This window comes from Etheostoma spectabile, chromosome 12 (assembly GCF_008692095.1).
Source record: "Etheostoma spectabile isolate EspeVRDwgs_2016 chromosome 12, UIUC_Espe_1.0, whole genome shotgun sequence".
Taxonomy (NCBI): domain Eukaryota; kingdom Metazoa; phylum Chordata; class Actinopteri; order Perciformes; family Percidae; genus Etheostoma; species Etheostoma spectabile.
The window spans coordinates 6,864,269-6,890,169 of NC_045744.1; the positions used below are offsets into that span (position 1 = coordinate 6,864,269).

The 25,901-nt window shown below is 38.5% G+C and overlaps 3 protein-coding genes across 6 annotated transcripts; 1 reads left to right on the forward strand and 2 right to left on the reverse strand.

The window, feature by feature from the left end:
* Positions 1-529: 529 nt before the first annotated feature.
* On the forward strand, positions 530-5,581 carry LOC116699182 (glutamate-rich protein 6). Of its 4 annotated transcripts, none has more exons than XM_032531651.1 (13): positions 531-790; positions 1,183-1,216; positions 1,541-1,632; positions 1,850-1,911; positions 2,045-2,173; positions 2,263-2,355; positions 2,450-2,664; positions 2,813-2,871; positions 3,040-3,206; positions 3,742-3,824; positions 3,955-4,113; positions 4,326-4,539; positions 4,650-5,581. In XM_032531651.1, the coding sequence occupies exons 3-13, from the start codon at positions 1,614-1,616 to the stop codon at positions 4,812-4,814; spliced, it is 1,365 nt and encodes a 454-aa protein (XP_032387542.1). In that variant the 5' UTR covers positions 531-790; positions 1,183-1,216; positions 1,541-1,613; the 3' UTR covers positions 4,815-5,581. The 4 variants fall into 4 exon arrangements, with proteins under 4 accessions (XP_032387540.1, XP_032387542.1, XP_032387543.1 ...); XM_032531652.1 differs by having other exon boundaries at positions 1,565-1,632; XM_032531650.1 differs by lacking the exon at positions 531-790 and adding an exon at positions 1,013-1,077.
* Positions 5,582-5,669: 88 nt separating this feature from the next.
* selenot1a (selenoprotein T, 1a) lies at positions 5,670-11,375 on the reverse strand. The gene is made up of 6 exons (XM_032531653.1): positions 11,103-11,375; positions 9,979-10,089; positions 7,465-7,591; positions 6,645-6,732; positions 6,325-6,490; positions 5,670-6,175 (listed from the first exon to the last, which is right to left on the reverse strand). The coding sequence occupies exons 1-5, from the start codon at positions 11,234-11,236 to the stop codon at positions 6,366-6,368; spliced, it is 585 nt and encodes a 194-aa protein (XP_032387544.1). The 5' UTR covers positions 11,237-11,375; the 3' UTR covers positions 5,670-6,175; positions 6,325-6,365.
* A 1,706-nt stretch (positions 11,376-13,081) lies between these two features.
* kif2c (kinesin family member 2C) lies at positions 13,082-21,397 on the reverse strand. Its single transcript, XM_032531648.1, is given in 23 exon segments — positions 13,082-13,185; positions 13,294-13,374; positions 13,465-13,543; positions 13,678-13,745; positions 13,925-14,035; positions 14,295-14,508; positions 14,920-15,062; positions 15,410-15,501; positions 16,359-16,422; positions 16,518-16,608; positions 17,687-17,849; positions 17,954-18,008; positions 18,085-18,180; positions 18,317-18,414; positions 18,792-18,911; positions 19,257-19,406; positions 20,111-20,146; positions 20,232-20,280; positions 20,590-20,606; positions 20,609-20,690; positions 20,835-20,929; positions 21,034-21,119; positions 21,322-21,397. Coding segments are annotated over 23 exon segments (2,019 nt in total). The 5' UTR covers positions 21,324-21,397; the 3' UTR covers positions 13,082-13,158.
* Positions 21,398-25,901: the final 4,504 nt, after the last annotated feature.

Genomic DNA, 25,901 nt, shown 5'->3' on the forward strand with positions numbered 1-25,901 from the left:
ACATTCTCTGTGAGTGGCTGCTGCAACAACCAATCAAAAGCGGCCAGAGGTGGGCTTTTTGATGTGGTTCTGTAATCAACTGACATTTTTTTCACCTGGGTAATGCTGTCAAGGAATCTGCTGTTCCGCATCCCAGTCCGGTAGGTGGCGGTAATGCACCTTAAACTGGTGGTCAACCGCCGATAAAAAGTCAGAAGAAGAAAAAAAATTAAAAATGATGATGATGTCAAGGTTGCTATCAGAGACAGGCAGCAAGGTACAAAGAGTGAGCTGGTTATTTTAAGATGTCATTTTCAATGTTTGTTTTCCCAGTTCAGAACCAGATTTATCTCACTAAATAAATACATAATAAACTGCAGAGTCTTAACTGAGAGGGGCACAACCACTCCAGAAAAACTTTAAAGCATGAGTAACCGCGTGAAATTGTGGATGGAAAAGTAGGTTTTGAAACAAAGTGGAAAAGCATATCCCTTTACAAAACCTTTAAAAAAAAACATCAAATAAAAACCTCATAAACTGTTAAAATGGCTGTGTTCTCCTTTACCATTTACATAAGAATTACTTAGTAGAGCCTAAGAGATCACTCTTTATCTAAAACAAAGATAATGTAATACAACCATGAAAAGGACCTTGAGATTATATTGTTTGGTAAATCAATAAGGAACTTTGAAGATCAACAGTTGCCTAGCCCTAGTCAGGAAAGCAATGGGAATTTGAACATGTACAGCTCCATGACAACTGGGAAACCTTCATCTGCAGAGGAAGCTCTAGAACAGCTCTGGACCTTGAGGTGAGGTTGTTTTGTCCTTTTTTTTTGTTGTCTTGAAATCGACTGAAACATTACCGATCTGATTTTGGCATATTCATTTAAATTTGGAAATACCAGTCAAACACTCAAAACTCAAATAAGTAGCAGTGGATGACTACATCTACATATTAAAAGATCTAATTTGGATAGATTCCAAAATAAATCCAGATTCATCCTAACGAGATTTGAAATTGTATCCTTTACAGGAAGTGTACTTCTTTTCTGCAGACCACGTTGATGGAGATTACAGTCAGCACTGTGACAATATTGTACAGTATATTGTAATTGTGTTGCATAATATTCATGGGTATTTAAACCAGTCAGCCAGTGGCCAAAATGATAGTACCTTTACACATTGCTATTTCATCTCCAAGGTTACTGACAACACAGCAAGTGTGAGTCATTGGGGTGAGTGCATTACTGTACAACGTATGTACTTGTGTTTTTTTGTAGGTGTGCTATTTTTATTGCAATATGTCCCACTCAAATTAAGATATAAATTCAATATACTAAATACAGTTAATAGGTGTACTGCTTTACCTCATATTTATTTTAGGTTTTTATGTCAGTCTGACCTTTGCCTGTCTCCTTATACATGTAAAGTGATTACATATTTTGGAAAATATGAAGCTGATTAATGTACTGTATAAGTGTGTGTAATAGAGACATAATGTGGTTCAGAATCTTTGAGATGTTTTTCAAGTGATTGCTTCCTAATCTATTTTCCGGTAGCCTATACTGTATATTCATCTTCAGGAGGAAAGAACACAGTAACTTTACTCCAGTCAGAAGGACAGACAAAAAGATGATGTCCAGCTCTTCCTGTAAGTCTGCTCCATTACATTTAAAATAAATGAATGAATTATTAGAAAATAAAGCTAACTGCAAAGGAAAATCTTTAGGTTCCTACCTTTTCACACCAGTGTTTACTATCAATAGTAGGACTTGATCCAGCAATTCAACAGTAACTTTTGTTTACCATTAGATCATTTAATTTATTTAAACTCTTTATTGATCCCCTATGGGGAAATTACAATTTAGATGCTGTTGCCGCTACACTAGAGCATGAGCTCAATGTGCCACAACCAGTCCTGGATGACCACGTAAGACAGATCAAGTAGTAGACAATACACAATTGTTTTTTTTTCCTTTTCAGCTCTGTTTTGTAATCAATACATGCATAATATATCATAGTTTTACTTCATTTGATTTGTGTTTTTCTCTGGGTTTGGTAAGCGGATACCAGAGGGCTGTCCACAGTCTGTCAGTGACCCACCCGCCTATTGTTTCAGAGCAGCAGGAGTTCTGAGGTACAATCGGGAGTCTGACAACCACAGGATAAACTTAACAACCATTCTTCCAGCGGTACTAAGATCACATATCTATTGGAAATTCCCGCACAGAAACATGGCTTTATGTCACTGATTAGTCCAGTTTAACACTCTCTTGTCCAGTCCCAGCCTCAGACAGAATACCCAGTGAAATGTGAATACTGTGGACAAAAGGCCCAACCTCCACTGGATCTTCCAGGGGCACAGGGGCCAGAGGTGAGAAAGAGAGTCAACAAACACATTTCATGTACATGTACATGTACCTGATGCACTGCTGACCTCCTTGCATCCTCTTTTGTGTCCATCTTAGACCATGCCACTCTTCTGCTGTGTCCAGTGGCAGCAGCTGTGTAAGACGCTGGTGAAGTGGAACCGTTTGGTTGAGAGGAGATGTGACCTGAGGGCTAGTACTCCAACATCATCATCAGGAGACCAGCCAGCCACAGAGATAAACGAGCGTCTCTTCCAAGGCAAAGAGATGGAGGATTACAACAAGTTTACCCTGGATTTACCGAGTGGACTTGGGTACAAATTGGCATCTTAAACTGTTTGTTTTTTTTAAATCTAATCCAACACACATAAACACAAACATAGTAAAATGATAATGTTAATACAGAAAACCTTACAGCATCAAAGTCAAGAGCAATGTGATCTGTATGCTTTATTTTTTTAGAAAAACAGAATTGAGTATCTACGAGGATTTCTCAATCCAACTACCTGTAGCAGCAACCTGTGAGTAACGGCTCAGTAAGCAACATACAAGTTGACAGCTTTAAATCTGGTCAAGATGAACAGAAATTAACTGGCATAGCATGTGCAAAAGGTATCTATGTGACTTTAGATTGTGACCTTAAATAGGTCTGTGAAACTGATGTGAGTTTGTTCTGTGCTATTGTTTAGTTGCCCCGAAATCAAAGGTACTCACCTTCCGGCTCTCTTGTGCTCCAGAACAAGGATGCTGGACAGTGTACCCTGAGAAGCACGTGAAAATAAAAGAGCAAGAGGAGCAGGTGTTAGTCCCTTTTTGTGCCCACAAGCCACTTCAGTTTGGCGTGTGTCATTATCAGGTATACCAGATATCAGTTTTCCTTTATTAAAGCCATTATACCTTGCCTTAATTGAAGTATTAACAAATAATCTTTTTTTTTTAAAAAGAAGTCATAGAAGTCTACAAATATGTATATAAGTTATCTTTGCACATAATTATAAAAAAAAAAACATGTGGCCACACTGTGTATGATCAATGCATAAATCCCCAAACACATAATAGTTGTTCTTAACAAATGTTACCTTTTTGTTATTGTGAATAGGCAAAACATTTATGATTATAACCATTTATGGCTATTAAAGGGTTCCTCCAGCAATTTGTGATTCATAAGTTAGATGACAGACAGATTTTAAAAAGATTGGTCAAAATCAGAGCAGCAGAGACCGAGATATCTTGATTTTTTTTTTGTCCCTATTGCTCAGGCTCCAAAGAAACTTGATCTTACATTTCCCATAATGCAGTAGCTTCTCTTGTAGTGGAGGCTTTCTATTATAAATTTGTGGTCAACATGAACATCTTTTGACCTTGTATATGTAATTCTTATATGTTCACAGGATGGAGCAGAATTTCTCAAGAAGTATTATTCCAATGGCATGACATTTCTTACAGTGTTCCCTGATGGCTCTGCTCAGGTCTTGTATCCACTCACAAAGTAATCTCTGTAGCAAGTGGTTTCTGTTTTAACTGGGTTTTGGCATGGAGACAAAGAGTGTTTTACTGTATGTGCAATACTGTGGGTGTTCCTATCCTTATCGTCATGGTAACAGCTATCCCTCCGGCCTCTTGGCTCTCATTGTCGTGGTCACTGAAGTAAATGGTAGGGTCTGCATCGTGTATGATGATAGCAATGCCTCCTGTCAACCAATTAGAGCAATGTTCCAGTCTGATGGCAGGGCGACGTGTTACCACAACAACGGAAACATATGGTACTAAAAGGGTTTTTATATAAAGAACTCCATTTCTTTATTTAAAATGTATAGCATTAATATTACATTTGTAATACATTTTTATATTTAGGTGAACATAAATTTAAAAATTAGGCAAATTAATATCCTGTTTCTGTACTAATGGGTGTGTTTAATGTATGGTTAAGCATAACCAATAATGTGTGATGTATGCATGTGCATTTATGTTGCAGGCTGACCTTAAACAGTTCAGGCGGCCAGTGTTTGGATGAGGCGGGTGCCAAGGTTCGTCGGTGGAGCTGGAGCAGTCCCACTCCCCTGCAGCCAGTCTTCCTGTCCATTAACAAAACTGTTGGGGTGCGAGTCCTCGAGAAGGAACAAGTGTTTGTTTCTTTTCTGGCAAAAGGCCAACAGACAAAATTCAGTGTGGGTGCCTGCTGCGCTCAGGTGAAGCATTGTTTCCTGTTTCTAACCAACTTCATGTTTTCTGTCCATGTTCATGTAGCAGTTGACAGCATTTCCAGCACTGTTTCAGTAACTTTTTTTTTTTCCTCCAGTGTGAATGTAAAACAGATGGTTCAGGGCCATCAGTATTAAAGGAAGAGTTTGTGTTGGCAGCCCGGATTAGGATCAACACGGCCCTTCGACATCTCAACCAGTACCTGATGACACCCTCACATCAAGGCCCTCACCTCCAAGCTTTTCAGTCTAATGAGACTTAATTCAGCTTAAAGGTTTATGCTATGGAGGAAGAAAGAGCCTTCATCCATAGGTGCCTTCAGTCTTTATGTACCATTAATAAAGTACATAGTGACGTGACAACAGCAACTATTCTATGGCATAAAGACAGTCACACTCTAAATAGCGGTTCAAAAAAAATTTGTTTCCATTTTTTTTGTTTGACTTTGATTTGAATACCAGAGTAATTAAAAGGCAATCAGACAACATATCAAACATTACCATAAAAAATTTGTTTTTTCTACATAACTTAATGGTTCTTTTTAGGAGGTATGATGGCATTTACATTACAATACTGCACTGTTTTCACTCCTGGATACTATTTTGAGATCACAAAAACTAAAACTAAATTCAGTTTCATGAAACCCATAGGGAGTGATCTCAAAAGGTAAACAGTTTTTTGTGCATACTGGATTATATTGCCAACAAATAAAAGTTATTGTAATTTTGTTCCCTAAACTTTCTTCACTTACTAAAACTCATTACCAAGTTATGTGACTTTACTGTCGGGAATATCCAAAATTCAAGGGGTGTGTATGGCACTGTGATGTCACAAAGTTGTAGTCTTACATTGTATTAGCCCTTAATCTGATTTGTGTCCAATCAGTGTAAACCCTCAAGTCTTCCTGAGGTTGAGCAGATGGCTAAGAGATGTGCACTAATGAATCAAGCAGGCCGCCTGCTTTACCAAACAAACAGCAATATCTCCCAAGATATTAAGATTTCCTACTTTTTCTCTCAGGTAATTTAACGACTGAAACTCAGGATATCATTTATAATACCCGGTTCCCCCACAATCAATCCGTAAACCTCGACACCACACCACTACCCCGCAGTTGAATAGTTACAATATGTTTTATTAATCTTCCTTAAGGTTATGCAAATATAAAAATTATTCAGAAATCATATCAAGACAATTTCCCAATGTTATTTTCACAACAGTGATTGTAAGTGTTGCATTTTCTACACGACTAAGCTATGTTTAGAACAATAAACTTAAAATTCTACATGTGGCTCAGTAGTACAAATGACACGTTTTTTTTTTTATATATTCACATAGATAAATCATACGCAGAAAGTTGTAAGAATCAATGTTAAATCTCTCCTTAAGGGACCACCAAAGTCACTTGGATGAAATCTGCAGTAGTATGAATAGTACAATTAAACGACAAACTAATGGCCGGCACTGTTGCCATGGATCCCACTCTGGCGTCAGGGGCGGGGTGTCTCCAAGGGGCATGGTGAAGATTGATGGGACATCCAGTCTGTGCTAGCAGTCTTCCTGCCTTCAGCGCAGACCTTCATAAACATCACTTCACAGCCCAATGAGAAACCCACCTCAAACCTAGACAGGAAGAGAGGGAAAGCAGATCAAATAAAAGTAAATAAAAATAACTTTCCTCCGGCCAATATGTCTAAAGTAAGGAAAAACATGATTATAAGCAAAAGACTGATTATACAAAAACACAGTGCTATGAACACTACTGTACTTACATGGAGGGGCTTTAGCTCAAGCCAGGATGTGACGAGTAGGGTTAGGAGTGGTGGTGTGATCCTGTGTTCATGTGAACATTCATCTTCATCTCGTTGTCCAGAATTTGCACAAGCTGCTGCATGGAGGGAAGGTGACCCGACTCTAGTTTTGACCACACTGGAACATCTAAAGAAAGATAAATTACTCCACTGTAATTCCCTGCATGTTGTTCCATCGCCACGCAACTTTATTCATATGATATTGTCAACGACTCAATTGATTTGGAACCAAAAGCATTGGGTTCAGTCAATAATCCTATTGTTGTGAATCCCAGACTCACCATTTAATGTGATTTCAAAAGCTCCGGTAGACATACACTGGTTTTCAATCATATTGCTGAGGAAGAACACCATCATGCAGGCATATATCTGAAAGAAAGTTGAGTTAAAAAGTTCTGCACGAAAACTTTTTAGGGGTTTTTAGGCTGAAGATTTGATTCAGAAATCGATTTTCGATTCAAAAACGCTTCTAACAAAAAATTTGATTTTTGGAATTATATTAATTGATTTTGAATTGGTAGAGCTTGAATCGATTCATGAATGTGACTGATTTTTTGCACACCCTTAGTAGGTTTAATAATGCATTCTTAGTAAAACATTAATCTGGTAGTTCAATTCAAGTCACCTGTAAAAATTATATTTGTTTGTTAGGATTAGCAAAATAAGTTCAAACCAAATGCTTAAGTCTCTGCTCTGTATGCAATTGTAAGATTGTTCTGATAGTCATCCGTTTGAAATACATACAAACCCCATTACATTTTATCAGCCTCAGCTTTCTGTTCTTTTTGTTTTGTTGGAAAATATCAAATCTATCTTTGGGGATAACAGATCCAAGCAAAACAATACCTAAAAACACAACCTGAAGACTCCGAATGAGCTAATTAAACCCCAGGGGTTTGAGTTGTGCTCGTCAGTGTGTATGTACAACTGAATAAGATCAACACAGCCAAACTAAAGCCCACTTTCCTCCATTTATAAGAATCGTATGCTTCTGTGCAATAGCTTTGGTGATGACTAGCAAAATAAATGCTCAGCTGCATCAGTGCAAATTCACCAATAGGATCAGACCTTTTATGAATCCTATAATTCCAGTAACCTTACCTTATTTCCCTGGCCCCACTCCCAGATGCCTGGGGCTTGCATACCAAAAAGGGCGAATGGGTCCCTGCCGATAATAATCAGTCCAATCACCAACAGTTTGAACACAGACAGGAAGGAAGCAACGTGTCTGAGGAAAAACAAAACAAAAACTGTCTTTTAATACAATTTCTAGACAACAAAAGATTGTTAGAGATATATTACAGTTATCTGGAGAGATGAGAGTCTGTAGTTTGTCTTAGAGGACGTTAGTCATGTTCAATAAATAAAATATGGTTTCACTTCTGAGGCAATTTTAACGTTAGTTGTACACTGTGCCGACGGAGAAAGGGGGTGGACCATGATTTACACAAATTAAGTTCCATTGTGTTGCATAAACAAGGAAATGGAGTCAACTGCAGCACTGGCTTAAACCTTGTTTAATATTGTCAATGGAGTTTTTTGTCGGGTGCAAATACAGCAATGTGTATGGATAGATCTGGCAATGCGAGACAACACTTAACCTGTAACACAGAGCCTAAATCCCGTTTCATCCGGTTTTACTACCTTCAAAGTGGGTAAACTACATCCTGTTGGCGGACACATGGTTATTCTCCCAGTGACGGAACCAGAGATAGACACGGCAAAAACCAAAGAAAAACACTGGAGAATTTTAAACCCAGGTTGTGATACGGTCATTTCTTTAAATGGAGCTAATCTCTGGTGTGTTATTAAGTGCAACTGATGAGGACCTGAGGGTCTTAGTGACACCACGCCTTTAACTACAACACCTGGGACAAATGCAATTGTCACACATAAGAGACCCAGGGGCTAGATTATAGGCCCACAGTATGTTCCTTATAATACTCTTATTTAGACCTTTGTTCCAAAGTAAAAAAAAAAAAAACAACATCCCCAAGTTAAAGAAGTGTGTTAAGAAGAACCCTGTTTGGCTTCCTTCTGTGAATCTAGAGCACAGAGTTCCCCGCAGAGCAGGATCTGCCGAGATTTGCCAGAAGACGGGAAATGTGCCTTGCCAGACGTCTGCAGCTCCACCCCCTCCATGCACTCGTGCCCATAAGCACTTGCGCCAATTTTCAAAAATACTGAGCACCCGTGTGTGCCAGACTGCCAGTAAGCTACAATAATTTTAAATTAAACATTGCTGTTGGTGCTAAGTGGAGTGTCTGTCATAGTGTGATTGGTTATGTTGCTAGGCTACTAGACAGTTGGTATTGATTCTTAATTTCCCACAAAGCTGATTGCAGTTCCTTGTCAGTTAAACTTTTCATCTCCAGTCCTATCTGTTTTAGTGAGAAGTGGCACTGTCCTGAGTTGAAAGATTATTATTGAGTTAATACGCACGTGGGTTTGTGTCAGCCATTGTCTATTTCCCAAGGTTCTAAAACACAAACATTTGACTACTTATTTACTTCTTTTAAAGGGTGTGTGGCCATGAGCACCCACGGAGGAAAACATAAATTGGCACCTATGCTTGCGCCATGGAGAGCCATACACCAGTCATCTAGAAACCCTGCCTACAAGAAGAGACAGATCCGGTAAAAATGTATTCCTTTCAACAGTAAGTAATCCAAACAAAGAACTACGTATTTTTATTAAAATTAAATTAATTATGCATTTTGCTGATCATCTTTTCCTTATTGGCTATACCCCTCCAGTGTTGGTGAGTAGTTTGTGTTATTTTAGATTTATATAGTTGTTATAAGGCATGGCAGCTTTAGTTGTAGAGCACATTTAAGCAACAGGGCAATTCCAAGTGCTTTGCACAAAAACAATTACAAAATAAAAACAGATAAAACACTAGAAAAGTTACAGTGCAGTATAAGAAATTAAACTTTAAAGATATGAACAACCATTTAAAAAAGCAACATCAAAAAGAAGGGTCTGAATTAAAAGAACTGAGGCTGAAATAATTTCTGTTAATCATGTAAAGTTCAAGTATTGAGTTTATGAATGTTGTGGTGTTATTCTATTAGATTGTTTATCCATAGTGGATTAGTAACCAATTATTAATCCATACTAATAACATGGTGTACCCATGAGCTACATTCTTCATTTCTAGCCAGTAGTTCTAGGGTTGGGTATTGTTTAGATTTGAAGCACTGGGTCAAAACGGGTCACATACTTATTTTACAGAAAAAAAACACACTATACAATACATATTCACAATTAACTTGTTACAGTTTATGAAGGGTTCAACAATAAGGGTTGCCTGATGGCTTGGGGAAAGTGAACCGCCACGTCAGGCAAATGCGGTGTAATAATCTTGCAACGATAATTTGCATTGGTGTGAACTGGCAGGTTGCAGACCGGCCAAGTTTCAACTCGCCTCGTCGTGAATCTTTGGTCTGACCTGGGCTTACGTCAATACAACTACCAAATAAAAAATCCATGGGCAGATATGCATGAAATTCCAATTCTTCAGTCGAATCCCAGCTAATTCAAGGCAGCTTTCAGGCTGCTTTAATAAAGCTGCATAAAATCCACTTGTAACTAGGCAGACAATCTCTCTCTTACCTATAGAGGGGCACAGGAAGATAATTCTCCCCTTCAATACGGATGTCTGGGTACCGCTGGTACAAGGCCTGCGTGTACTCCTCAAACACCCGCTTGTACCCTCAGGAAATGCTGCACAAAGACAAACAAGCTGTTAGAAAGACATACACAGTGTGCAGATGCAACATCAAACATTGGCCAAAGACAGTCACAACATTACAATGATCTCTAGGGGACTTTGCGAATATAGACTTGAGATCTGGCACATATGAATCCCATCTGTAGATCGTTTTTCTTTTTGGCAAAAAACGTTTAGTGATTTTTTTTTGGTGGTTTAGTGTGACATACCACAATAGCATTTTAGCCTACTTTAAATGCACGTTTGTGGCATAGATATGTTTGCTTAAAAGACAGGCTATGCTTATGACCAACTGTTCATAAAAAAAGTGTCAAAAGTATCTTCCACAAAACTAGCTTACCTAGCTAGACTTGTCAAATCAGGACTTACATTATCGCAGAGAGGCTAAATATTCTCATAAAACAGTTTCAGATTTGTAAAAACATAGCTAGCTAGCTAATTGTATTTGTGAAAATTCATTAACGGGAGATTCCCTGTATTTTTCACGTGTATATAACACATTAGACCAGGTCTAGATAAAAAAAAAAAAAAACACTTTATAGTCAAAGTCGACAGATTTAATGCTTTAACGTTACCTAGCAAAAACGTCTAACGTTAGCTACTAGCTAGCACGCTTTCACAACATAACTAGTTGCAAACACGTAGGTTCAGTCGCTAAGCAATGCCGAATCGGAAGCTTTCGGCGTTAAATTTCCTATCTGTTCAACTGGAGGATGCAAAACGGAAGCTAATTCAAGCGTTGTAAGCGGATGTTTTTGACGAAATGTTCATGAGAAGAGTCAAAAATACGGAATTTACACAACATTTACTCACCCAGTGTTTGAATATGGTTGAGTAATGCTATTTCATTACTAAATAATGAGCCTAACATTAACTAACGCTCCAGCTCCTATAACGTTAACGTCACCCTCCTGTTAGTTATTTTCGGCCTACTTCGTTATCCGGGATGTTTCACATTAGCTAGCTAGCTTACAATGACTCGCCAGGTTTTTGCTTATTTGCTCACCAAATTTGAAACTTTAGAAGGGGTCCCGTAGCAAACTGCATCTTCATCTTCTTCACGCCGCTGTTGTCACCAGAAGTGGCGCAGCACAGCGAGAAAACCCCCAAAACGAGGAGCGAAAAACGCAACCACTTCATGGCAAACCGTTCCGTGGTTTGCTTCCTCACTAGGTAGAGAGGCAGGCCGCAGGTTAATCTGTTGCTAGCTAGCTACGTCCTGTCCACTGTCTATGGTCCCACCCTCCTTTTCCTCTTGCTCTAATCTTGGATTTTAAAACACAACTGGGCAACATCTTTAGCACCACCTATTGCTCTGGCTGTTGCAGCATAACTGTCTGATGTTGTTACAGATTGGTGCTTGTGTTGTGTAGAATTATGTGTTGAAAATGTAGCTCTACACTGAAGATCTTTAAATAAATAATGAAACATTGCTTAGTTTAGCATTAAGTTATTTCCTCTCAAACAAACCTAAAATAGAGTTATTATAAATACATATCAAGCGACACCCTGAGAACCCATATTGAATGGTAAAGTACAACCAAAACACTAGCTGGCATAGTGACATTGAACTCAACAGAGTAAGAAATTCGAGTATACTTTCCTGAGTGTATTATTGGCAAAGCCTATGGAGTACTATAACTAACTATAAACTACATCACATGACAAATCAGCATTTTATTTTTAGTTCAATTAAACAAGTTAACCTTTGGGAGACGCAATTACCCATTGTGCTACTGAAGGACATGGCCTCACTTCTACTCCATATAACAAAATACAAATTTCTGTAAATTCTGTATCCGAAATGTTAATGTACTCAGACCAAACTGTTTATATATATGTGTAGTGATTACTAATAAAAAACTGAATTGTAATTTCCCCACTGGGTATTAAACAGTAAAAATTATATTGAAAAGTTACTTAAAGTACTAATTAAGCAGAGTTTCGGATTATAACAATTTATGCATAATGCATCCATCACTTTAATGTTCAAGTTGGTAAAGGTAAGGTTATTTTAACTACTGTAACTGCCGGGTAGCTTGAACATTTCCCCCAGGGACCAGCTATATTTAATTTTAATCTATATTATTACACCATCATTTTATAGTAGCAGGAAATTAAAATAAAGCAAAGTACCTCAAAATTGTACTTAAGTAAAGTACTTAAGTAATGTTCTTAGTTGTCTGAATTTTACATGAGCGTAAAAAATGTGGTCATTGTTTTGGGTGCATGAATAGTCCTGGTAAGACATGAAAATAACCACAGTGAAAAAGTGCTGCATCTAACAATATAAACAAGTAGTTCCTAAAGAAATGTCTTACAAGACTTGAAACATGTTTACTGAAATAGGATGAAAATATATACAGTTAAAAAATTTAACACAAGTTAAAACAATTTTATAAAAACATGGTTCTTACAGACTTGAACTCATGCTTACCTGAACTAGTTGCAAAGCTTTATGTGTCGTTATTAAAACAAAACAGATTGAAAAAAAAAAGACATTTAATAAACACACTTTGTGAGTTAGAGTGTGTGGTTCTCTCGTACTTTGCCTTGCATTCTCTCCTGTTCCACGGCAGTTTGCAAGCCTGAACGTGTTGTGATGAAATGAAAAAAGGCATAAAAATTAAAACTAAAATAGATTTAAACGAATGTTACCACATTTTTGGAGTTTATTATGCACTTTTGCATTAATCTCCCATGGCATTTGATTTATTGTAGTAATTCGCTACACATATACCAGATCAACGTATGTTGTACAAACCCTAATTTTGCAGATCCACCATGGTGGGAAAGTACATTCCTCACAGTACAGTTGCTCAATGCTTAGTCATTGCCTCCATAAACAAAGTTTGAGAAAAGTGATTCAAGACAAACATATTTAATTTCTGTATTCAAGTAGTACTTTAAGAAAATCCCCACACCCTCCCCAATGGTCATTGAGTATTTGTATAAATGTTAACAGACTAAAAAAACAAGATAAACTGTGGTTTACAAAACCATTAATTTCTTTGCATACCACCAGGTCGGGGAGTCCTTCCTCAACATTGTAAGAGGTTGGCTCATTGCCTTGAAGAGTTCATTGGCCTCTGAGAAACAAAAGTTTGAGGACTTAAAAAGTTGATTAAAAAAAAGAAAGAAAAAAGATTCTCACTATTCCTGTATGCTGCAAAGAAGAGCCGACATAAGAAAATTACCTGAAACTGTACATAAACCTTCTCCTCCAGCTCTGCCACTTGAGATATTGCATCATAAACACTGGTATCCACAACAGATTCCTACAACACACACACAAGCAAAAAACCTTAGCAAATTATACACATATACACAATATAATCAATATTAACTATGATTTTGTGCAAGCTGACCTCCTCTGTGGAGCTATTTAAAGGCTCTTGTGCCTTAGCTTCTCTGTTGACCTTGGATTTGCCATTCAGTTCCTTCACTCTGCCAAAGACCGGAAAATCTGTTTCAAGTTTCATCTTCCCAGGCATGATATTCTTTTAATGTTAAAATGTAAGTTTCTTTCACACAATACACATAACTGGAATTAAGTCAAACTCCATAGGATAAATATGTACCTGTCAGCATAACGTAGTGTGTTCATCGTGTATTCACATGAAGTCATGCCTGGAGACACCATGGCAATCTATCAAATAAGAGAAGGAAAAATATGGGTACATACGTTCTGTACTTAAACCCACACATTATTCACAACAGATTTAGTGCTTGTTTGGTGTGAATCTGCATCAACCATTACAATGTATACAGAGCATAATACGCTATATGCCAAACTCAAAGTCAGTCAAGTATGGTGTTGTAACGTACCATGCAGGTCTTGGACTTTTCTCCAACGAAGGAGTCCCTGAGGACTTTGGTCAAAGTGCTCATTCGGAAAGGAATGTGATCGCTGTTCATTCCCAGTGAGCGAATACACTCCTACAGGACACAGGAGTGGACACACAGACATGTTAGGTGTCATTTTCAATATCTTATTAGGTGGTTTGCATGCATATTCTATATATTAGGACAGAGCTCTGAGAATGCCTGAAGTTAAGCATTTTACTCTTCTTTACAGTCTCAATGTGAGAGCCATGGTTACATGGCATCTAGCTGAGGTGTGAGAGAGAAAATAGGCTCTTCTCACTTTTCATCCACAAATACTGTATGTATCTGGCGTGTGCACGCCACAGTCTACCTTGAGAGCCAGCAGGCTGCGGTTGATCTCGGCAGTCTCCACTAAAGTGCTGCGGTCATTGCTACTGACGTCAGTGCCGCGCTCATTGCCAGCCAAGTCAATCAGTGAGAATTTGCCATGCAGCGTGGTGGCGCGGTCATTGCGCCGCAGGATGATCTGAAGGATGGCATGAGAGCGGGATGAGTTGGCGTTGGCAGAGGTCTGGCCTGATGTTCTGGAGAGACAGGACAGAAGGGAAGGGAAAGCAGCCAGGTTAATGTACCGGTAATATATATGTAATATATTTCATGTTTGATTCTTAAGTTACCGATCACATGCTCAGAGCTGGACAGTGCTATACGCTTCACAAAAATCTGGCAATGAATGAAATCATCGCACTAGCACCTGAGCAATTTTTGCGCTGGATGCGAGCAACAAATGTGATTATGAAAACAATGTACTATGTTCATTTGAAAGGTCATGAAATAACTTCTTTTTTTTTTTTTAACTTATTTGATACTTCTTCCCTGTGCTACACACCTTTCAACCTCTGTAGCACCAGTGTTTTGTGCAAAAAACATGAACCTACAGCCCAGAAATCTTTGTCTTTGACGTTGCAACATAAACGTTCCTAAGACAGAAGTACCTGCATGCACTGCCCTGCTGGATCATCTTGATGACCTCTTCTGCATTGGACACATAGACCTCCTCCAGGCCAACCACCTGAACCTGCTGTCGCTCGTCCTCCAGAACACGGAGCATGGTCTTCTTATTCAGCAGGTCATACACCTGAATCAAAAAGTATATTTCACTTTTAAAAGGTGCTCTAAAAAAGAATGGGTGATGGCGCTTCTTGTTGACGTTCAAAGTATTTTCAAAAAAAGAAGAAAATAAAGGCTAGATTGCCGTTTTTAGACCCTGGGCTGTCTACAGAGAACACTTTTATTTGACAGTGTGTTCCGGGGGACAGGCAGCTCTGTTAGCGAGGAGATGTTTGCTATTTGTGACCAAAAGAAAGTAGCCTAAGAAACATGTGACTTCACTTAGGGCACCTTTGAGATAACTTGAATGAGCTGATTTTATTGTAAAACCTTCTTAATAAAAGTTCATGGCGGTAGAAGTTTTTTTTTTCTTACTTTTCCATTGTAAATCTCAAAGAAGCTGACATAAGCAGAGACGTCCAGGTGAGCATATCTCCGGTGGTTCAGATAGGTAAAAACATCCTGGGCTAGAAGGGAAAGACTCAAATTATTCAAAATAAAGTTAGCATGTAAAAGGACAGTTTTAGACAATCCCGGGTGTAGTTTACACTTCTGTTTAAAACAAATGGAGATGCAATGAGACTCATATCTGAGTTAAATGGAACACATACAAAATGATGCTGATTTGATTGATTTCCATTAATTATCTTAAAGTGAAAACCCTGATTTTGTATTTCCTTCAACACAAAGTGCATGTACAGTGGCTTGGATAAGTTTGCACACCCATGCTAAAGTTGATTAAAAAGAATAAAAAAAACATCTTTTGGAAATGGATCTCAATGCCTTAATTCAAAACATTTAGGAAAATCCAACCTTTTAAAAGGACACCAATTTTCTTTGTGAATGAATAATGTATTGTAAATAAATAAATGTTCTTCCCTAAAATACAGGGGACATAAGTATACACACCTATGTTTAATTCTTATAGAAGCAGGCACATTTCTAGTTTGGCATGGTGTTAGTTCAGTTAGCTTAACAGCTGGTTTGATTTGCATTGAGAGATGATCTTATGAAAAGTTCCAAAGGCCGAGAGAACTTTGTCAGGATCCAAATAACTGGCCTTGAAAAATAAAAATGTGCCTACTTCTATGAGAATTTATTTAAGGTGTGTACATGAACATGTATTTATTTACAAAACATTATTCATTTACAAAGAAAATTGGTGTTGTTAAAAGGTTGAATTTTTCTAATTTTTTTTTAATTAAGGGATTAAGATCAATTTCCAAAAGATGTTTTTTTATTCTTTTTTTTGAGCAACTTTAACATGGGTGTGTAAACTTATGCAAGCAATGTAGATCCATTGAGTGGATGGTTACGGCCCTACCTGCCAAGGCGTAGATTCCTTTAGCGCTGTTTTGCTGCTTCCCTGTGAAATCACCTCCCATCGTCTAGGGAGATAATGTGCCAAACAAGCAAAAAAATAAATAAATAAATTTTACAAATGCTGCTTCAAGACAAGTCATTACCAAACAGCATGGCTTACATGAGTCTTCCCACTCCCAGTCTGGCCGTAGGCAAAACATGTTGCCATTCCACCTTCAAAAATGGAATGCACCAAAGGTTTGGCTGTGAACCTGAAAAAAGAAAAAAAAAAGCATTTGTCATAAATTGAAGACTTTGTAAAACCCAGAAAAAGACAACAATGGCATGTTTAGATATTACACCTCGAGTTTCCAAAAGGTTTTCCTCCTAATCAACACTTTACCGAACAGATACACACTACAGTAATCAAGGGAGTTTGTTTCCAACTTTTGAAAGTTAAAAATAAAATGTCTTAACATGAATCCAACATATTGTTCTAAAAAAACAAAAAAAAATCAGCCTATTTGTAAAAAAACACTAATGGGCTTACTGGCGTATAGGTAAGGTCGTCACTAAAGTTATCATTCACTGATGCAGTTAATCCTAAAGTTTTACTGTCACATGTATGTTTAACTTTAAAACATGATTTGTAAAATCATACCAACAATTATTTTCATAGCTTAGTTTTCTATGCGCTAAAAGGAACGTAAAAAGGCTTTAGGCCGCCCACACATTATTGTAGGCCTAGTTAAATATGCAACGTAACCTTATAAAATATGTAGTGGGGGTCCCTGCTCTGTCCCTCTCTCAGATAAAGGGTCCATGCTTTTCGTGAAATTTCTGTGAAAGCTTGTAAACACACTCCATCTCATTGAGGAAGCCTGCAATCAGATCCACCTTGCTGCTAGTCTACAAAACAACGTTCCGTTTACAGGATAGTTCCCGTGCCGCCGGAGGATGTCCCTTATTTTCAGCTGGATGTCCCTTACTTTCCGCTTTCTTTGTGCTGGTATTCTAAACTCATGTTGATTCAGGAAACACACTCAAACTAAAACCGACAATCCAATTATATTTATCTTTTGAGTAAAAATCTCGTCACATATTCCACAGCCATTCCACAGCTCGCCTCCCTATGTGAAAATTTCCTCCCTAAGGCTGTTTTGCAGAGGCACCATATCTGCATCTGGCGCTTAGCGTCGCCCAAGACGATTGTGATTGGTTTAAAGAAATACCAATGACCCAGAGAATGTTTTTCAAGGAATGTTGTGTGGACTAGCCAGACCTTCCTGTGATGGAAGTTTTGTGTGAGACTACATTGTTGCTAAATAACAGGACAAATGAGGACATTACTTGTAGACCAGGTCGTTGGTGGCAGTCTCATTAAAGGAGTAGTCAAAGTGGAATATTTGGTTCTCCAAGTACTTGGTGAGGTCCACCTTCTGTTTTGGCTCATGGGCAATCAGAGTACCATTTCCAGGTACAGTCACGACATCTATCTCCTTTTTATTAGTCTCTGGAATACACACAAATGTCAAATTCAGCAATTAAAAACAAAAAAATCTTAGGGGAAATCTTTTTACACGTGATACTGTATACAGGATGTTAGAAATCACATACCTTGTTTGTTAAGGGGGCGCTTCCGAACGCACACACAAATCCTGTGAGGTTCAATCTGTAAAAACACAACATGTGCTGTAAGTATCGCGATACAACTTCCTACAAGGCCAATCACTCGAGTCAAAACTTACATGCTCATTTGTTAATAAGGGGGTTATTTCCAAGGTCTCTCTGAAGTCTTGGATCATCTCATAGAACTTCTGGTTTGGTCGGGGAGCCTCTCCAAACTAAAAAAGGAAACAAAGGGAACATACATACAGTGTGAGATGGACCTTCTGGGTATAAAAAGTTTCCACCAACTAAAAACAAAACAAGATAGAATTGGCAGAATAGGTTTTAAAAAAAGGCAGAAAAAAAGCTCACCTTTCCTCTCTTGGTCTGCGTGTCGTGGGGCTTTACAACACTAGACAGCCTTTTGTTGCCTTTGTTTAGCTCTTTGGAAACCACAGATTTTCTTCTGCCTGAAGTGCATACAGATGATGTATACTTTCCTTTTTTGTTAGAGCAAAACTAAACTACTAATGAATACAAATCTCATTCTCATCACCGCAACATCCAACAAATCTAGTTACAGAATTCCTTGTGTGTACCAGATTATTACCCGTTTCTACTTATACTATATTATACTTATATACTACTCAGAGAACATGGAGTTGATACAATCTATGTGTGCCTTACCCCCATAATATTAATAAAACATGAACAATTGTTTAAAAAGGAGAAAAGGGAGGCTGCACGTGTGACATTCATGTGTGGAGCTTTCTATCTTTGTATGGGGTATGCTAAGTGATCCAATGAATAACCATGATATCATGTTCATGTAAAATGTGTAACTGACCTTTGACTGCAGGCGGAGGAAGCGTTATCTCAGGTTCATTTTCCTTTATTGCCTCACGGACAAAAGGAAGCGACTGTGCTGGTTTGGGCTCATTCTTTCCATTGCGCCGATTATGAAGTGCTAGATAAGGCAAAAGCGTGCAGTTTAGTAAAGACATAAAATTATAAAGTACAAAATATTTGGAAATTACCGAACAAAGACACCATTAAAAGGATTAGGTTGCACATAGAAAATACCTGAAAATCTACTGTAGCCCATGCAACAACATGTTCCACATCTTGTGATACTACTGCTAATGTGTCATGTGGATGTGCAAAATATACTGTATGGGCAGGTCCTGCAATTACCTGTCAATGAGAACAGTAGTACCCAGATGTTGAAACAAGTGTGTGTCTTGCCTCAGTTTGTCTCATGTTTTTGGGACAAGGTTCTAGTTTTTGAATTTTTCAGTAGATAAATACCAACCGGAGTTTGTGAGGAGCGATGATGAAGAGGGGAGACTAGAGTGGACCGTCTCTAGGCTTGCCTGAGCTGAGTCGGAGGTCGGGACTGATGCTGCAACAGGGGCCGGGACTTGGAACAAACACGTCTGCCTAGTCTGAGACCGATTGGCAACTGAAAGGAAGACAAATCCAAGTCAAGCAGCTGCAGTATGAGTGTCAGTGTCTTAAATTAAGTATTGCTAGCATGGTTATCCTGGGGTTAAATGTAATCCAAACCATGGTACAAAAGAAGAATACACTGTACATGACTGGAGTGAAGAGGGACAACAGAAACAAATTTGCCATTTGGGAAAAAAAATCCTTCAGCGACCCAGACTGACAGAGAAGTAATTTGACAGGTGCAGAAAAGTGGAAACTAAAGTGCAGCAGGTTATTAAATATTTGACTATTTTTGCATATGTAAATATTACTGACTGAATTAAGTGAATTGAGGGAAAAAGCAGGGCATTGTATTATAACACAAATGGATAAACAAGCATGTACAAATGCTGTACCTTTGTTATAAGTGATGATACGGAGAACCCCCCCCCCCCCCTCTTTATTCCCACCCAGAATTTAGAGCATATTAATGGTCAAAAATATAGTAGTGCATTCCCAAAATTACCCAATAGCTAAAGTTATCCATTTGCAACCCTGTGCCCCACTTGTTAAAGTGAAGTAGATGATTTTTTAATGAATAATCAGTGGCCAGGCCTGACTTGTGCTCTCCAAGGATTGTGGAATGTTTAGCTCTTACACCCTGATCCCATTGGCAATAGAGTAAAAGAAATTAAGGGTAATGTGCTTCAGAGAGAGGAACATGCATGCCATGCCGACCTGACTCTTCAGCTTGGGTGACTGTTGGAGCAGAGGCTTTTGGAAGGAAAAGAGCTGTTAGGAGCCAAATTACAAGATATGGCAAACTTAAACAAAGAAATAGTACAATATATTTACACACAGGAGGTAGGGGCAGGAATTCTGGATGAGCGCAGTCGTCCCTCATACTTCTATGGAAAGACAGAGAGAGAGAGAGAAAGTGCAGTTATTTAGATGCTTTACAATGTTTCCATCCAGGACTAATGTTGAACCCTATATTTCACAATCCAATGGACAAGTCAAAATAACCATTCAACTTTGACATTTGTCATTTATTGAGAGTAGAACTGTTGTAGGAGAGACAAAACAAGGAAGCAGCTCTGACAGGATTATTTGATTACAACTGTGAAGTTCCAAATCTTAGAAATATGGCCTCGCCTGTTTGCATTGACAACAAGCTGCTTTAGTTCATTGTTGTGTGGAAAAGTAAGGTGGCTTACCTTGTCTGGAGCAGGAGGGGCTGGTCAGAAGCGGTGTTTGTAACTGTCTTTATATGGTCCAAAAGCTCTGGATTGAGTGTACACAACTCACTCAAATCCACCTAAAATCAAAACAAACTTAGATCAGATGTCAACTTGCTTAATACATTACAAACAGAGTGATGGCTGTTACACAAGGACTGGTTGACTTTACATTCATATTATTATTATTATTATTATTATTATTAAATAGACTGACTACGTACCTCCTTTCCTCGGCAGATATTTCTTTCAGTCCATTCAACCATAATAGTAGACTTGACGGTATCCGTGGACTTCACCGTCGCCAGATGGACTCGACCTGGTTTACAGACAAACAAACAGCAAGTCACCGTCATGTGTGTTTACGAAATAAAGCGTTAATATTTAGGGTACAAATTGCAATAGAAAACAACACCAGCTCACCATCACTGCGACTGATTTTCACTGAGAGTCCAACAAGAAGCCTGGAAAGGTTGGCCTCCATTGTAGTTTTTCTTTTGGCCTGTAACGTTAACGGTGAAATTAAAATCCCGGTAACATTAGCTAGCTAAACTTTTGAAAACGAGCTAACGTTACGTTAACTTGCACTACCTAGCAAGTTTGTCGTGGTCGCTTTAAAACTATATATTTCTTTCGTTCATAAATAAAAATTATAATCTTGTCTGTTAACTTTTTCTCGCCAACTAACGTCAAAAAACACAGTTACCTAGCATACGTGCCAGCTTCAACGCCGCCAAAGTTTGAAAGTGGTGTTCCGGGTACTTGAGGATCTGATTGGTCCTTGGCGGCCTTCTTCTTCTATGGCTTTTTTTCCACATGTAAAATCCAAATTGGCGTTATGCTGCCACTACCTGGATCAGTACGGAATGACATCTGCTATAAAAATCAATTGGGAATCGGTAATCCCAATTTTGTATCTAGTATTCTTTATTGCATGCAACTTGCGTATAACTAGTAGGCTCTGTGGGTTTATGCGTAGGCCATTAGAAATCATTTTGAGAAAGTTATTTTTGTGACATTATACTTTTGCACCGCAAGGTTACACGTCAGAGAGAAGCATACTACACTTTGATGTCACCACTTTGCAGAAAGAGTTTATATGCAAAAAGATATGGTGCGCTGTGTGTAGTGAGTAGATTTCTCCCAACATTAAAATACTTCTTACAGCTGATATGTTTGATTAACATATTGTAAACTTCTTATATTTAAAATCCAAGAGTAACAGTAATGTGATGCCAATGGCAGAATACAATATGTTTACATATGAGAGCTTGATAGATGATAGACATGATAGAGTTTAACTAATTTAAATTGGTTTTGGGGAAAACACTTGAAAGAATGAATGCCACTGTCCTAAATTGCAATCTGACTACATGAGATGTTACAGTTTTCAGATCAATAAGAATAACACATCTAAAACAACATTAAAAAACATTAATATAGATAAGTATAGTGGCAATTTCCCATGTAGTACATTTATCAAATATTATTGATATTAACTTTGTCTTGCATTGCAAGGACTTTTTCTCATTTATTACATCATTACCTAATATAATTTCTCATATTGAGTTGGTTACTGCACAGTTAAATGTGCTGGTTCTTATTATTTTGCCATCGGCATTTGTAATCAAAAAAGCACATATATTGTAGTAGCCTAAACACGTTTTCATAACAATAAAAAAGGTATTGCGTATATAAATCACGGCTGACTTAAATTTATGGTTGGGTGATATGTACTGTGAGACAATAGAAATGTGTCAAGTGTCAGTGGTTTTACTATACTGTGCATACAAGGGTACTGTATCCAATATTCCTCATTGTAGGTCACTGAGGGCAATGTTACAAATCAGCTATGAACTGCTGTTCACTGCTGTGAATCCATGACTGTTACTTACACAGTAACTTTAAACTGCTTCCTAATCAGGCCCCAGCTGCTAAATTCTGATCTATTTAGCTTAATGCATTTCATCCATGTGAGCAGAATTCTCTGTTTGTCCACATGCTCCTTCTCTTCCCACAACCATTGCAAACCAGGCACAACAGTTCAGTCCCCCATGACATCAACAATCAGGGACAGCTGGAGAATGACCCATAATGCAGTTCAGACTTGCCTTCAACGTGGGAGGCTTTCCATTTTTCCTCCTTTCTTTTTTCCCCCCAGCCTCCTCCACTCCTCCATGCCCACACCCTCTAAGCCTCCAAACCTCCTAACTATACACAAGCCGGACTTATGTATACACATTCCCCGCAAGTGAACGCTGACACATGACAAATCAAAGGTCTAATAAACAGCTTGTGCTGAACAATTTCCCCCCCCACCACCAAAGGATGAAAAATAAACAAATCCCTGTCGGTTTGGCCCAGCCAGGCCATTTGGTAGGTCTGTCTGTCGATGACTGGGTGGCCCAGGGCTGCTCGGTGTGAGGCCTGGGAAGGAGCCACAACTGTTTCCTGTGAGCGGCCCAACCCCCAGAACCTCTCCACAACTTGCTTGGTGGGTGGTATTCCCCTCCTACTTCTTTTCCTCACATCCCCCAAAACTCCAACACCCTCCCCTCCTCTCTCTGTCAAACCCTCCTCTACCCTTCTTTACTCCAAGTGCTCCTCCCATCTTTTCCTCCCCTCCAGTCAGTCAGTCCATCCATTCTTACAGCTTCAGTCCGAGGCTAAACACTTCCTCAGAGTGGATGGAGTCCTCAGAGTGGATGGAGCAGGCTAAAGCTGAATCCCATGTCTCCACCTTACCCCTGCCCCTTACACCTTACCCCTAGGACTAGGGGGGAAAACATACCCCTATGAAATGGGACACCACTTGGCTACATCCCAATGCAGTATTGATCTTCTTGTTTCTTCTGTGTCTGTGTGTTTACATGGTCCCGTCTGCGTGTTTTTGGACATGTGTCATCTCTATAATGACATTAATTGCAATGACATTGTTTCAAATAATGCCATGTGGGCACTTCAGCCACAATATTTTTCTCTTTTAAATGTCTCTTTGAATTCCAATGAAATCTAGTAGTAGTGAAACTTCCTGTTTTAAATTATAATCTACAAAGAGGGAGACTAAACAGCAGTGGATGTGTGTATCCTTAAACGTTATTATGACACTTTGAACTTCTATGGTATTTGAATTCACGTACTTACTCATTATATCTTTATTGGTTTCAAGTTAGTCATTTAATTGTCTCCGTGTGTATGTCTGTCTCTGATAAGTCTATATCACATCTGAGTATTCTGGTGGTCTTTACCTATTGACATATTTTTACATGATGGCCAGGTCATAGGGACACACAATGTGAAGTGGCAACCATTATGGTGATGATGAATGTTTCAGTTAGTCTTCTCAGTTGTATAAGACAATGTGCATGTATATATTTGTGCTAGATGTCATAGCAACCACAACAGCTGTAGCTTTTGGTTTTGTTAGTTTTTGTGTGCATTCATTGGGAATTGCAGAAGAGTTTGACAGCTTGCTCAGCATGTTATAAATTAAAATGATCACTACACAATGGATGAAATTTAATTTCCTTCAGACAAACTCTGTGACACGGTGCTGATAATGATTCAACTTCACTTGGAAGAAGTTCTTCCTAAACGGTAGTCTATTTAGTCCCTGCACCAGCATGCTGTGTGGATATTGCAGTCATGGAAAAGCAGCAGCACAGTTTTGAGGTGCTTGTTTCTCAGTCTGGAGGGTCTTGGTGGTTGATTTTGAGGAAAGAGGGGCCTTGTATCTGTTGGCCCTGAGTCTGTTTAACTGCTCCCCTTTTTCCATCTGTCCAAAAGCATATTTTCTCAGTGTATAGAAAATTGGCAGAGGCCAGGGCTCTGTTCCCCTCTACAGACTAAACAAACACACACATGCATACAATACGTGAGCTGAGCACACTTATGAACCACCCAGGACGGCTGACAGACTGAGAGGAGCAGTGAAAGAAACAAAGAAAAAATAAGGTTGAAGAAAAGTACAGATTCTCACACTCTCCTGTCAATTGTTTTTTTTAAATTACGTAATTTTTGACAAACATAGCATTTGATATCAGTAATTTACATCTCTAGAATGGCTTTAATATTTAGGATTTCAAAAAGGAGAAGTTCATCGTTAGTCATTGTGGATCAAGGAGCAACTCTTAAATGCACCATGTTGATTTTTGACAACCACTGCTGGCAGTGATGCTGGAATACAGACCAACAGGATGGTTAAGGGAAGATTAAATACAGAACATATATGTTGATTAGCTTGAAAATAAAGGGTCTAAGCAAAAAGTTTGTTTTCTATAAAATAGTTTGGATCTTATTTAAAGGAAACCCTGTCTGGCATATTAGGATATTAGGATGTCTATGTTGCATTATACAACATGGCCAGCAGAGAGCAATGTAGCTACAAATACAAAGAGCAACATGCAGGCAGTGACAGCAATCTCTGGACTTGGAAATAAAAGCATAAACTGGGCCAATATTAGAATATAACTTTTACATGTGTATTTTTCTATAGTGTCAACCAGTTGATGGTCTGGTATGATTAATGTTTCATAACCGAACTTAGTGTGCTTCCAACATGGGATCCAGCAGGGATTTAAAACTTTGACGGCCAAGGAGCCAAACCGAGCAAATACTGAGTGAGTCGGGACCTTTCAGTCATTAAAGCATGTTAGTATTCTTGGCATGTGGGGATCCACTGAAACATGCCAGTGACCCATTTTGGTGCCTGGCCCATCATTTAAAAAAAAAGCTGACATATGGACTGCGCTTACTCTTCAAACACATTAAAGCAGTGAAGTAGTTCAGTAAGCTCTGTCACACAGACCAGGCCCCAGTTAGCCCAGCTGGCATATTTGATTTGTTATTTTCATAATGCTTTTTATTTATTTGGTCTGCAGTGAAGAACGGTTTAGGTAGTGCACACAGCTTCAGTTGCTGTATGGCAATGGCTTGTCTGTCTATAGGTTGGTTGCTTCTGCAGTACCACCCATTCTTACTGATAGCAATCATTTAAAACCGTGTCATACCAAAGTTAATACTTTGACTAGACTAATAAAAATTTAGTTGATGCAGAGAACAGTATTTGTGTTAATGATTTGCTAGTAATACATTTAAGTTCACACACACTAATATTGTACACATACCATTGTATATCCTGCACTTACTGCTATTGCACTTCTGGTTAGACCTAAACTGCATTTTGTTGCCTTGTGCCTGTACCTGTGTAATGACAATTAAGTTGAATCTAATCTAATCTAATCTAATATTACAGTATCAAGCAGTAAAATAGTGTGTGGACTGAGTGAATG

Coding starts and splice junctions, on each gene's coding strand:
- LOC116699182 (XM_032531649.1), top strand. CDS start 720: ATGTACAGCTCCATGACAACTGGGAAACCTTCATCTGCAGAGGAAGCT. Junction 2,665..2,812: donor GATTTACCGAGTGGACTTGG/GTACAAATTGGC, acceptor TTATTTTTTTAG/AAAAACAGAATTGAGTATCT. Junction 3,207..3,741: donor TTGGCGTGTGTCATTATCAG/GTATACCAGATA, acceptor ATATGTTCACAG/GATGGAGCAGAATTTCTCAA.